This window comes from Triticum urartu, chromosome 3, assembly GCF_003073215.2.
Source record: "Triticum urartu cultivar G1812 chromosome 3, Tu2.1, whole genome shotgun sequence".
NCBI lineage: Eukaryota > Viridiplantae > Streptophyta > Magnoliopsida > Poales > Poaceae > Triticum > Triticum urartu.
The window spans coordinates 694,946,259-694,961,035 of NC_053024.1; the positions used below are offsets into that span (position 1 = coordinate 694,946,259).

The following is a 14,777-nucleotide window of genomic DNA, read 5'->3' on the forward strand; positions in this document are numbered from 1 at the left end:
CGACGGGGCATCCGCGGCGGCGGCCGGTGGCCGGTTGGGCGTGGGAGGGGTGGCGCCGGCGTAGATGCGGCACGGAAGTGGAGCGGGGGAGACAGCAGAGGAGAGAGGATTCATTTTTACTCGGCCGCCAAGTGGTGGAGTAAATATAGAGAGACGGAGCACGGCTGGGGATAATTAATCATCCACTAACGCCGATTGGGGATCGGCTAGGTGCCGCTTAGAGAAGTAAAGCCGAATTTTTACTTCTCTAAACAGTTATTGGGAATTGGTTAGAAATGCCGTTAGTTCACTGTTGGGAATTAATCCCCAAAACCGAACTCGGCCAAAGCCAGGTGGGAGTACGGTTAACATTTGAGAGAGCATAGGCTTTCCTACACCACCTTATCTATCCATTCATTTCTGCATCGCGATTCGTGCAAACACTTTTGTCTTTTTTTGTTTCTTCTAAATAAAACAACGTATGAAGTTCAAACTTTGGAGAACAACAAAACATTCTAACTAGAATGTGGGAAAAATACTTTGAGATTTTTTTTGAACTGTATATACAAAAAAATAGTATTTTTTACTCAAAAAAATCTCATTTTGTATATTTATGTCGGACCAAAAAATCTGAAAGTTTTTTCCCACATTGCAGTAAGTATGTTTTGTTGTCCTGCGAAGTTTAAAGTTCATATGTTGTTTCGTTTTGAAGAAAAAAAGAGAAAATTGCATGTAGTAAGTTAGTTGTGTAGCATGGATCTCAAAGCAACATTGGACGGTAAAGATAAGAGGTGTCCAGAAACCTGAGCTTTATAAATCCACATTCGTGGGAGTACCTAGCCCAGCCCATTGAAGAGGAGCACAATTTTATAGGCTCCGTCCTTGATATAAGCAGATTGAGCTGCGCTCCCTCTCCTCGGTGGCATGCTGGCATCATATATTCCAACCTTAATAGTGAGCTAGTAGCAAAGTATTCGCCCAATCCTACCATCCCTAGCTTCGATCAACCATGGCCGGCGGCGTCATGATGAACACGGCTGGTGGAAAGCCATACCCTGGCAAGCTCACTCTATACGTCGTCTTCACATGCGTCGTCGCCTCCACCGGCGGCCTCATCTTTGGCTATGACATCGGCATCTCAGGCGGCGTCACGTCCATGGACCCGTTCCTCTTGAAGTTCTTCCCAGAGGTGTACTGGAAGAAGCAGGAGGCGAGCAAGAGCAACCAGTACTGCCGGTACGACAACCAGCTGCTACAGGCCTTCACCTCCTCCCTCTACCTCGCCGCCCTCATCGCCTCCTTCTTTGCATCCACCGTCACCCGCGTCCTAGGCCGCAGGTGGTCCATGTTTGCCGGCGGCTTCGCCTTTCTCGTGGGAGCGGCCCTGAACGGCGCCGCGCAGAACATTGCCATGCTCATCGTTGGACGCACATTGCTCGGAGTCGGCATTGGCTTCGCCAATCAGGTACGAGGTTGTTCACTCCAATGACTTTTTTGCATGAGATGAGATGTGTGCGTGTGCAAATATATTTATCTATATCGCCATCAAGGTCACATCACAGTTCCGTATGCAAATATATGTCGCCATGAAGGTCACATCACAGTTCCGTATGCAAATATATGTTGCCCTCAAGGTCACATCAAAATGCCGCCACATGCAAATATATATCGCCCAAGTTGAAGCCAGAAATTTCAAAGAGCTTGACTGCTTTGTTGTTCTGCGTCACTCGTTTGTGTCTTACTACCTCTGTAACTTAATATAGAAGTTTTTTAACACTATGATAGTGTCCAATAACGTCTTATATTTTGATACGCATGGAGTAGTTATTGATTAATTACATTTACAGTTGCATCAACAGGTACGTACACAGAAATGGGAAGAGAATGAGACATATATGGGGCACATTCATTTCTTTGTTTCATTTGTTTAGGATATGCATGGACCAACGGGGAAGATATATGGATTGAAAACCAACTAAACATCAAGTCCCATTGACAATTTTTTAAGTAGTAAAAAATAGTATAAAAGAAAAGCATGAACTGAGGTGGTGCTAGGTGCTGTCTTGTAGTATCTCGTCCATGTCTATCCCACTGCATTACTATGTGCAGAAATAAATCGATAGTTGTGCAAGCAAGTATGAAAGTATATTGATGGTGAGTCAAAATCATCCAATATTATGTGCACGCCACATAATTTCGGGCATATTGTGAGTACACATGATGAATCAAGTGTGTAAAAGTACAATTGAATGATTACTTTGATACGCATGCATGCAGTCTGTGCCGTTGTACATGTCGGAGATGGCACCAGCGCGTCTTCGTGGCATGCTCGGCACTGGTTTCAACCTCATGATCACCACCGGCATCCTGACAGCAGAGCTCATCAACTACGGTACCAACAAGATCAAAGGCGGCCATGGTTGGCGCTTCAGCCTAGGGCTCGCGGCTGTGCCAGCGGCGGTCATCACGCTCGGCTCACTCTTCCTCCCTGACACCCCCAACTCATTGATGGAGCGAGGCCACCCAGAGGCGTCCCGTCGGATGCTACGCCGTATTCGCGGCACCGACGACATCGGTGATGAGTACGCGGACCTGGTGGCAGCAAGGGAGGTGTCAAAGCTAGTGCAACATCCATGGCGCAACATTGTGTTGCGCAAGTACCGTGCGCAGCTCACCATGGCCGTGCTCATCCCCTTCTTCCAGCAGCTCTCTGGCATCAACGTCATCAACTTCTACGCACCCGTGCTTTTTGAGACGCTCGGTTTTAAAGGGGACGCGTCGCTCGTGTCGTCAGTTATGACAGGCGGCGTCCTCGTGCTTGGCTCGCTGGTGACAATGCTCATCGTCGACAGGCTGGGGCGGCGGAAGTTGTTCCTGCAGGGTGGCGCGCAGATGCTAGTGTCTCAGCTCGCGGTGGGGACGCTGATCGCGGCAAGGTTCGGGACGAGCGGTGTTGGAGAGATGCCCAAAGGCTACGCGGCGGCGGTGGTGCTCTTCATCTGCTTGTACGTGGCGGGCTTCGTGTGGTCGTGGGGTGCGCTGGGGTGGCTGGTGCCGAGCGAGATCTTCCCGCTGGAGATCCGGTCGGCGGCGCAGAGCATCAACGTATCGGTGAACATGCTCTTCACCTTCGTCATCGCGCAAGCCTTCCTCACGATGCTCTGCCACATGAAATTCGGGCTCTTCTACTTCTTCGCCGGATGGGGGGTGGTCATGACCGTCTTCGTGGCGCTCTTCCTGCCGGAGACCAAGAACGTCCCCATCGAGGAGATGGTGCTCGTCTGGAAGGGACACTGGTTCTGGAGTAGGTTTGTCGGAGATGACGACATCCACGTTCAAGAGCCTTGAATGGAGATGAATAATGAAATATCATGAAAACCTCATTGTAGATGACAACATCCACGTTCAATAGTTCCCTCAAAAACCTCTTCCTATTACCTTTAAGTACGTTTAGGGGTCTGTCCAATAAAGTTATTGGATTTGAATGGTGTGCAGCTGTAAATTCGATCTTATAATTCCTGTTACTCTTTACACTAATGCATACATTTTTACCATAAAAAATATTTTTATCTTCAACACATACTCCCTTCTTCCCAAAATCTTAGGCGCCTAACCTTTCTCAAAACTTCTAAACATCTAAGGCGTGTTAGCACTGAGCCCCTGATATTCTCTCTTGGATGGTCAGACTAAACTAACCATTGCTAATGGTGGATTAGCCAACCATGTTTGTAAAGGATATCATGGAAGAAGAACGCATCATAACCAATCGATCGGCTCGACCCCTCCGCGAAAAAAGGCTCTTCCCACGTCACCCAGCCCAAGGCAACTCGGGCGCGGCCAGCAATCCACACACCAGCGCCGCTCTTTCCCCTCCTCACGCCGCGCCGCCACTGGGTGAAGCCCCCGCGGCCGACAGCGGAGGCCAGGCTCTCTCCCACGGCGGCTTCCTTCCTGTAGGGCAGCAGGTTGGGAAGTGCAACGGTGCGCACTGGGCCTTAGGATCCCGGCGACCGGTGGCAGACCTCACGTCCTCACATGGGTGTGGCAGCGGCTACCGGCGTCGTGGCCATTTGGGGCTGCATCGGGGGAGGATGTCAAGCGTGACACTGCCCAGATCCGGCCATCGGGATCCAGGCGAGCCCCGAGGTGGTTGGCCCTACTATTCTTCAAGCTCCATAACTTCGATCTGCTTCATGCCGGCCTCCTCGATCTGGACAGCTTTTGGCGATTGCATCACTTGATATCTAGATCGGAATTGATCCGGTTGGGAGCGCCCTCATCTTCAGCCAGAGAGGCTTTATGAGGGTGTGGCGCGAAGCTTCGCTGCCATGTCGGTGCCATGGAGCATGTGGTGAAGAAAGTCACGGTGGCTGCGATCGGAGACTTGTAATAGCGGATAGGAGTTTTGGTTGTGCTGAAGACTGGCGGCATTTTCCTGTGTGTCCGGTGTTGAGCATTTGCAGTGGTGGCCTTGGAAAGAGGGGGCGGCAACATAGGTGAACAACATTTTTGGCGGTGCTTCTCGAGTTCCGAGCCATGATCTCCAGGGTGAAATCCCAAGGTTTGGCTTCCATTGGTTGTACATGGCAATGGTCATTGCGAAGGCATTGTTTTTTGAGATCTCGGACTCTCCAGGGTGATTTTTTTTAATTTTTGTTCGTAGTTGTGTGCATCCTTGATGTATTTCAATATCTTGTTTGTGGAGAGGCAGGATATAATTGGTATCTTCGCGATATTAATATATTCCATTTATCAAAAAAGTGGAAGAAACTTTTTGTAACCATGGCAATAATTTGCGAGAAGCCTTGTGCTAATTTCCTTACCAAAAGCTTACACACCCTACACAATGGGAAGGAGGGAGTATCATTCATCCTAATTTCAAATCTACAAGTATGGAAATTTAAATTCACACATAATAAATGGTCAAAATGCTTTCGAAGTAAACATGAGGAAGTTCAACACCGATGTAGCTCCCACAAGTGCTCCATAAGGTCATCATAAAGTTGTTCATGCCCCGTGGAGTCTTCGATCTATCGATGCACTTGAAAAAAAATCAAAAGACGATGTTCATCCCTGCTTGGGTTCGACAGAGCTATGTAAATTTTCTTTCCCTCATTCTCATAACAAGATTCATATGGCTGACTTGGTCGGTGTTCTATGGTCATAATGTGCATGATCACACACAGTCATGATGCGCCATAAAAGGTTTTTATCTCAGAATCTTGTTGGGCCACAAACTATGACGAATCAAGCTTGCAACACCCCGAATGCTAGCGCGGCATCTCTCCTGCAGCAAGTTGATTCTTCAAGGCATGGCGTCGTGCCGTGCCAAGCAGCAACAAGTAATCAATTTTTTTCACCCACCCACCACCCATCTGATTGCCAACATCGAAGATCTCACCGACATCCTGGAGGACGCAGCCGAGGAACACGCGGAAAAGGACGAGGAGATGTGCAAGTTTGCAGACAGCCTACAACGAGCCATGGCACCGTCATGCACGTGGCATCCGGCCTCGGTCCAGGAGTTCTACATGGTTGATCCGACGAGCTTCATGGCCAGTGATGAAATTTTTAGCATATATGTGGAAATCGACATGGCTACCTTGGATATGACAAAAATTATAGCATATATGTGTATTTTTAGGCGAATTCTAATAAAAATTATGCAATAATTAATTTATATTATCAAGGGCAAAATACTTCACCTTTTTTACTTCATGTCTATTTGGAGGATTATTGAGCACTTCTATAAACCATGTGTTGTAATAAAGAAGTTACAGTTCAAGTTCTACGTGTTATGGACTCAGTTTCAAACTACACACACATATCTGACTTCAAATGCCTGTAACTTTTTCATTCGAACTCTGAATTAGGTGAATCTTATTTTGTTGGACAACTTATCTTGTGAACTTTCCAACCCCATTAGATTCACCTTCAAATTCGTCCCGAGCACGTAGATATCACCGAAACAATCTGATGTTGATCCAGAATCCAATTCAAACTACAAATCAAATGGTGATGTGTCACCTTTACTTGGGCCCAAGGGTCTTGCATGACCTACAGTTGGTTTTCACTGCCTTGGAAGTATGTCCATCCCCTTGGTCGTCATGCCTTAGTCCTAGATAAGTAGATCAATTCCCTAGTGTTTTTCTTGGGTTTTATTTAGTTAAAAGTTAGCCATTGCGAGGTACTTCGATTGTGTCCAACGAACTGGACAAGAATACTATCGGAACCCCACTTTTATGAATACTTCATCTATATCTGCAATATTCAGATTGCTTTGATCATATTCTTTCTCGTTCTTCGCTGGCTTCTAGGAACAGATCTTCGGTGTTATGCTAATCTTTTTTATGGGATCGCCATTAACCTCTAGGAAATTAGTTTGCTGATTTCTAAGTAGCAACGTGGTTGCATGTTGTAATCGGATTGTCAATCGATATTTATCATCTCAAAGAAAGATCGTCCCACAAGAGACACATATTGGAATTGATTAGAAAACTGCCCCCGCGTTGCTCCCTCCCCATGGCGACACGTGTGGCGGCGGTGCATCTACCTTCCCTCCCCTCCTCCCCGCCCTCTCCCTCGCTGCCGCCGGCAGCTCCCTTCCAAGAAAAGCCGGGAGGGAGCCGGCGGCGGCGGGCCTTGTTCCTCCGCTCAATGGAGGCTCGCTTGCGGTGGGCTATGCGGCGAGGCGTCAACTAGTGGCGGGTTGTGCGGTGCTAATCTAGGCGTCGTGCTGGTTGCGTGGAGGAATGCCAAGGAGGCATCGGAGCTCGGCGGTCGTTGTGGCTGCGCGCGCGATGGCTCTTTGGCCAAGATCATGGAAACCCGATTTTCCTGCTCTAGCGTTTGCGTTCGAGGTCTTATGTCACGCGGTTGTGCTCCTGCGCTTGCGGCATGGAGGCATTCTGTTGGGTGTGGCAGCGTGGCACGGCGCGCACACGGTGGTGCTGGCGGCTTGATTTGGGTCACGGATGGCCCGATATTTGCCCGAATGGGCTGCGGCCGGAGTAAGCTTTGGCAAACGAGCGTCCTCTCTGTTGTCACTCATTTGTGGTTCCGATCATGGCAAGTTGGTGTCACGGTATGCTTTGGTTGTGGCTTGCGTTGTGGCCGGGCATGCACCATACAACATGATTGGCCTCGGTGATGCTGCAGCTATGTGTTGCTGTTGGCATATAGGCGGCGATGTGGCTTGTGGGAGCCCTCGTTGTTGTGGTGATGGTGGTGGTGCCAGCATCGATGTATGCAATCCACCATGGCGATGTGGAGGCCATTGCGTCCTTCTGTTCATTCTGGTCATGCTTGCCACTGCTGAATGCCAGCGGAGACGCGATTTGGTATAGTAAGGTTCACAGCGGCCTGGTGCCCACCCTAGGTGAGAGGTGGCGAGGCATAAGGCTTTGGGCGAAAGCTTTTGTTCTTTGACAGGGGTCATTGCTGGTGATTTTGGCGCCCATGGGTGTCCTCCTCCATGGAGGCATTTTGGAAGAGTACTTGCTTACACTGGGCCATGACCGGTTGTGGTGGAATGGACATTGGAGGCTGTTGGCTTGGCCGAACCACTGGCATGGTTCGGTGGGGCGGTGGAGCGCAGGGCTGGGCGAAAGCTTTGTGTTCGACCGGGATCGATGCCACTAATGGCGATGTCCTTGGCCGTCATTCGCCTTCTTGAACGTGTTTCTGAAGATCTTGCTCTCGATCTCTGGGGCAGAGGCGATGTTAGGTGTTGGTGGTCTGCTTTGATTGTCGTTGGCGGTTATTTTCTTTTCTTTTCTTTGTTGTTATTGTGGTTTTCCGGCCTAGCTTCGCTTATATACTGGGTCACTCTGTATTTGTTTCTTGCACGTCCAAAAGAAAAGGATCCTGCCACCTTTGCCTATCAATTGGTATCAGGCCTTATATCACACGATCAAACCCACCCTGATCTAGTCGGACTCCTTTGGGGCACTATTTATTCTTTCTAGGAATATGTTGGCATGTTCCGTTTATAGACATCTCACAGTGAAAACCAAAGCACTCATGGGTTGCAGATTGGCTAGCTAATTATAGTCGTACGGAGTCTACTACTGTTGTATTGATGCATAGACACTAGTAGAAAAAGGGCCATTTGTCCCGGTTCGTAAGGCTCATCTGTCCCGGTTGACGAACGAACCGGGACTAAAGGGTCGTTACTAATGCCCTAGGCCTTTAGTCCCGGTTCTTACACGAACCGGGACAGATGGGCCGCTGCGGCGAGCCCAGGCAGAAGGGCCTTTGGTCTCGGTTGGTGGCACCAACCGGGACCAAAAGACATCCACGCGTCAGCAGCTAGCAAGAGCTGAGGTTTTTTTTTAAAATGGGGTGGTTTAGGGGTTTTGGGGGTTAATTTAGGTTGTTAGCTAGCTAATAGAGAGAAGTGCCCACTCTTATCTCCGTGCTTGGTTTACCAACGCTACTGCTATGCCTAAACATGGCTTAGATTGAAGTGAACGCAATATGTGGTGCATGTCGAGAGTAATACTAGTCCTAACTTGATCAAGTTTGGATTGTACTACTTTCGACATGCACCACATGCATGTTGCCTTCACTTCAATCCAATCCATGTTCATTTCACTCACTGATATATAATAACTCTTCATGCTCGCATCATGTATCATCATAATAACAAGTCCTACTAATCAGCATCATAAAACTTCTACTCGTTATTAGTAACAAGTCATACGATCATCATCCTCATAGTCATCGAATCAACCCTACTTACTTGTTCTTAGCACATGATCATCAGTATTAGGTAGGACATAAATACCCTCTTTAAGGTAAAATAGCATAAAACAATATAGATCATGTCTCCAATTCTTGCGCTTCGCTTCCTTTTGCTTTTAAGAACCTCCTTACGACTGTCCATACATTTTTTCCATTCTTTGATTAGCATGTCTCCAATTCTTTTAGAAATCCGTTATGGACGGTTCAGATTCGTAGGATGACCTGGATGTATGTTCAAAACATCAAGGCTACCTTTCTGCTACATCAAATGAGGCACACAATCCATCGGGATTCTCTGTTAAAAAACATAGTAATAACTTCATAGTTAGCAATGATGTACTAGTTTTAGAAGTACGCAAAAGATGCACGGATGTCATAATAGTAAAAAATCTTACCAGGGTATCTCCATGGTAGTTATCGTGGTTCAACACGTGCACTAGTGGCACGTATTGACCATAATGTTGAGGAGTTTGATTGTGGATATTGTAATTCTCAATATCAGTACAAAATGCAATTAGATGATTGCTACCTCTTGAGCATTGCGTTGGATTTCCCCGAAGAGGAGAGGATAATGCAGCAAAGTAGCGTAAGTATTTCCCTCGGTTTTTGAGAACCAAGGTATCAATGCAGTAGGAGGCTACGCGCGAGTCCCTCGTACCTACACAAAAACAATAGCTCAACGCAACCAACGCGCTTAGGGGGTTGTCAATCCCTTCACGGTCACTTACGAAAGTGAGATCTGATAGAGATGATAGATAATATTTTTGGTATTTCTGGTATAGAGATGCAAAGTAAATAGTAAAAGGGCAAAGTAAAAAAAGCAAAGCAATAATAAAGTGATAGAGATTGATATGATGAGAAAGAGACCCGGGGGCCATAGATTTCATGGTGGGTGAACAAATTACTGTTGAGCAATTGACAGAATTGAGCATAGTTATGAGAATATCTAGGTATGATCATGTATATAGACATTACGTCCGAGACAAGTAGACCGACTCCTGCCTGCATCTACTACTATTACTCCACTCATCGACCGCTATCCAGCATGCATCTAGAGTATTAAGTTAAAAACAGAGTAACGCCTTAAGCAAGATCACATGATGTAGAGGGATAGTTTCATGCAATATGATAAAAACCCCATCTTGTTATCCTCGATGGCAACAATACAATACGTGCCTTGCTGCCCCTTCTGTCACTGGGAAAGGACACCGCAAGATCGAACCCAAAGCTAAGCACTTCTCCCATGGCAAGAAAAACCAATCTAGTAGGCCAAACCAAACTGATAATTTGAAGAGACTTGCAAAGATAACCAATCATACATAAAAGAATTCAGAGAAGATTCAAATATTATTCATAGATAGACTAGATCATAAACCCACAATTCATCGGTCTCAACAAACACACCGCAAAAAGAAGATTACATCGAATAGATCTCCACGAGAGAGGGGGAGAACATTGTATTGAGATCCAAAAAGAGAGAAGAAGCCATCTACCTACTAACTATGGACCCGTAGGTCTAAAGTAAACTACTCACACTTCATCGGAGGGGCTTGGATGATGATGTAGAAGGCCTCCGTGATCGATGCCCCCTCCGGCGGAGCTCCGGAACAGGCCCCAAGATGGGATCTCGTGGATACATAAAGTTGCGGTGGTGGAATTAGATTTTTAGCTCCATCTCTGTTTGTTTGGGGGTACGTAGGTATATTTAGGAGGAATGAGTACGTCGGTGGAGCTTCGAGGGGCCCACGAGGCAGGGGGCGCGCCCTAGGAGGGGCGCCCTCCACCCTCGTGACCGCCTCGTGGCTTTCTTGACGGAGGGTCCAAGTCTCCTGGGTCTTATCTGATGAGAAAATCGCGTTCCCAAAGGTTTCATTCCATTTGGACTCCGTTTGATATTCTGTTTCTCCGAAATACTGAAATAGGCAAAAAAAAACATCAATTCTGGGCTGGGCCTCTGGTTAATAGGTTAGTCCCAAAAATAATATAAAAGTGGAAAATAAATCCCAATATAGTCCAAAACAGTAGGTAATATAGCATGGAACAATCAAAAATTATAGATACGTTGGAGACGTATCAATGATTTTTCTCCTGATAAGTTAATTCGGAGCCATCGATGTAGTGGGTTTTGTCTACCATCTTCCACACATTCTTTGAATAATGAAAATAATTTGTCAACTATTTTGAAATAAACAATATAAATTAGTTAATAACTATGTTTGAGAAACTCACATAACGGTAGAATTGGAGGCGTATCAACAAGGACCCAAATGTCCATATTGTCTTGCTCTATTTCAGGATCACCAAGATCCATGGTGACAAGCATATCCTCATGAAAACCATATATCTTGCAAAGTGCTTTCCATTTTTTGCAACCAAAATGGGTTACGCTCTCAGAATTGTACAGCTTTCCTTCGAAATCCATACCATGATGGGCCCTTAGGTGAATTTTCTTTGTTTCCATCCTTTCATGGTCTTCAAAACCCATCCTCTCCAAGACATAGCGTCTTGCATGGCATGGGATAAGCCAGTTGAATTGTAAAAGATGAAAATTACACGTTGAAATAGTTGAAGTCGTTCTTAATTACGAAAAAAACACTTGTCGTCGTTGCGTACCGTTTCAGCATCGAAGGTCTCCTCGAGCTTAATGTTGAAGCGCCGATCTTCATCTAGGTGAGTCCTGTCGCACAGACCTCGGTCATCGTGGCACCAGTCGCACTCCCCCGGGAGACTTTCGTCGTCCGAGTATGACATTTCCTATGTTCATAATTCAAATATTAAACTTCTACATCATATGAGCATTCAAACTTGATGGCCATTACATTTCAATGGTTGAAAATATGAGAAAAACATTTCAAAATATCTTATAGGACTCATATTGACATGGAGATTTGGCTGGTCTCACCTCGAGGTCGGAGGGGGGTCGGTGACGGGGGCGATGGTGGGGATGATGGAGGGGGCTCCTAGATTTCTGCAAAAACAAAAACCCTATAAGCTATCAACTAATCAAATGCATACGCCTTGCATAGTGCTCTCCAATTTTAGCATTCAAAGTAGGAGTAGTTTTTCCAATTTGAGCATTCAATAAGCAAAACCAAATCGTAAAATAATGTAGTATTCAAATTAGCATGCATTCAATTATAAGCAAAACTACATCATCTCTTGCGTCCGTACATCTTCGAATATTATCACTAATACACCTCGAATACTATCATAAATATAGAATCGCTAATACAGCTAGAACTGTAGCGCCTGACAAATATCGGCGCGGGCGGTGGACACCCAAAGAGAAGGAACCATCACAGGATCATAGCTCCAGTGAGATCCCTGAAGAACCTGCCAGGTATTGTTGAACCTGCCCTCCAACGCAACCATGTAGCGACGGACGTGCTCGTCCTCCTCGCTGACACGGTGACGTACCACCTCCGCGGTGTCCGGAAGCCTCGGCACCATTACTGGCCCACGCGACCGCCACCAAATAAGTATCGGGTTAATGACGGGCTAGCTCCTCACCAACCTACGCCCCCCCGGAAGGTAGCACCTGCCAATACCAGTGTAGCGACCCGACTAGGTAAGAGTCGAAGTCTCTGTGCTTACCGTGCTAGTACCTGGATCGACTTGCTAGCACACACAGTACTCGATGAAATAACAGAAATAACACACATCTCTTTATTACATCGATAGTCCAGGAGCAATACATTTATTACAAAATAGGGCATAGAGCCAATAAGCAAATACTGCGGAAGCAAAGAAGTACATGAGTCCAACTCCACGAGCAAGGTTGGGTGTAGAACATCGACCTATCGCACCTTAATCCTCGTCGGATATATCTGCAACGTGATAAGTTGCAGCCAAATGGGTCAGTACATTGAATGTACTGGCAAGTCACATCATAGTGTAATGAACCTACTTCTACATGCAATTTGGCTGGTGGAAAGCTCTAAGTTTAGTTTTTGCATAAAGCTAGTTTTTCCCTATTAGAAAAGATGTTATTCTACTACTACACATTTGCATAGGATGAGTTGGCAAATCCAACTCCATCCATTCCCAAGTTTCATTTAAAACCCAACTGTTTAATTTAAAGGTGAGGAGATCTCCCGGCATTTCCACTACTAGATGCTCAAGTTGTCCGTAACCGGGGACACGGCTAATCGATTAGGTCGAAACTCTGCAGAGGTTGTGCACTTTTCCCCACAAGACTCGACCACCTCCATGATCGGAAGATCGAGACATAGCATTTCGAAAATGTTCCCCCTTAACCCACGGATAGGCCGGTACACCTACATCATTCTACATCTGCTAGCCCATCCCGGAAGGGGTCACACTAACTACTCAACTAAGCCAGAGCCCATATTGGCCTGTGGCTGCACACGTAAGCTTCTAGACATGGGAATACGATTGATCTCTTTGAGCCTAAGCGGACGGTCCACTAGTGGTGCACCACCATGGATTTCCCATGCGTGCCCCACTGTACTTAGCCACCATTCCCACAAGTTTCCGCCTAGGTAGTTAATTAATTAACTTAGGTCCTATTTACTACATTGTCACTCAAACTTTACAATGGTCACTCCCCAATCCACGTCTACTTAGCATAGCAACATAAAGTAAAACGATGGTGACAAAGTTATATGGTTCAGACCTACCTCAATGAACTACTGGGTGAAAAGCAAGGTCATGCGGCACCAGTTTCCTACCATGTAGTCCTACCGCAAAGAACTAAGTGCATAATTAAAAACATAGGTAATGAAACATGATCAAGATGCAACTTGCCTTGGTACTGCTGGTTGAATTCTAAAGACTGGTAATATTCTGCTTCGCACTCCGGGCAATCTATCGCGAAGAAGATAACAAACATAAGCAAACATTGCAGAGAACCAAAAGAACATGCATAGCAAAAAGTCTCGGAAAAACCAAATGAACATACAACACACTAAGCTAATACAGAAATACTCTAAGTGCAAAACATCATAGGCCTATGGTTCAAACGGTGATGTGAAATATAGTGCATACTATGCATACTAGTAAAAATATTAAAGGGCAAATTCTAGTATGTGAAAAATTATTGTGACAAAGGTCTAGGTGATAGGGTTTTGCTACGGTGACAGCATGCAAAAGGAATCAACTTAATCGGAGCTACGGTTTCGGAGATATGGCTATTTGAAGTTTGAATTCGAATCTGAATAAATTCAAATTTGAATCTAACAAAATTTGCAAAAACTATGCTACTGGATTGATCTAGACAATACGAAGAATTTGTCGCTGGTTTCATCGAGTTTGGATCTACGGTTAAAAAGTTATGGCTAATCTAAGATCAGGGACTGATCTGCTATTTACAGGGACTAAACAGAAAAAGAATTATCGCAAACAAGTCCCTGGCCACGTGGCAGCTCCTGGCTGGCCGAGCAGCGTCCGCTGCGGAGGCTATATGGTGAACGGCCGCTAAATAAAAAAACAACGGCGGTGGCTAACTAAAGAAAAACCGACGCTCAGTTTAAATAAACCGCACGGTCCAAGGGAACCGCGGTTAACCGCGTACCTCTTTGCGAAATAAAAAAAACGGACCTAATCTAATCTGGGCCGTGGATCTTCGATCTAACGAACGAGAGGAGGTGCGCCGGCTTACAGCGACTGGCGACGTCGGCGACGAGCAGAAGACGGCGGCGCGACGTCGGTGATGGAGGGGACGACGGCTGCGGTGGTCCTCGTCGACGGGGAGGTGCGGCGCGGCTTGGGCGTCCGGATGGCGGCGTCGGGGCTCCTCAGGGGCGTCGGGGTCGGCGAGGTGAAGGCGGCGGCGCTCCGTGGGCTCCGGCGAGGTCGGGCGTCGTCGGGGCGTCGTCTCTGGCGGGACCTAGGCAAGGAAAAGGTGTCAAACGGGTGCGTTTTGCCGCGGGGAGCCATTTGACGAAGAAGGGGAGGCCATGGTGGCTTACTGGCGACGGCAGGGACGACAGAGCGGCGCGGCTCCGGCGAGATGTAAACGGCGACAGCGGCGGCTATGGGCGGCGTGGGGAGAAGCGGGACGGCGAGGTCGACTGAGGGGAGCTCGGGGCATT

At 46.8% G+C, this 14,777-nt stretch overlaps 1 protein-coding gene across 1 annotated transcript; it reads left to right on the top strand.

The window, feature by feature from the left end:
- The first annotated feature begins 952 nt into the window (after positions 1–952).
- Positions 953–3,418, top strand: LOC125549238 (sugar transport protein MST3-like). Its single transcript, XM_048712698.1, has 2 exons — positions 953–1,444; positions 2,257–3,418. The coding sequence occupies exons 1-2, from the start codon at positions 989–991 to the stop codon at positions 3,325–3,327; spliced, it is 1,527 nt and encodes a 508-aa protein (XP_048568655.1). The 5' UTR covers positions 953–988; the 3' UTR covers positions 3,328–3,418.
- Positions 3,419–14,777: the final 11,359 nt, after the last annotated feature.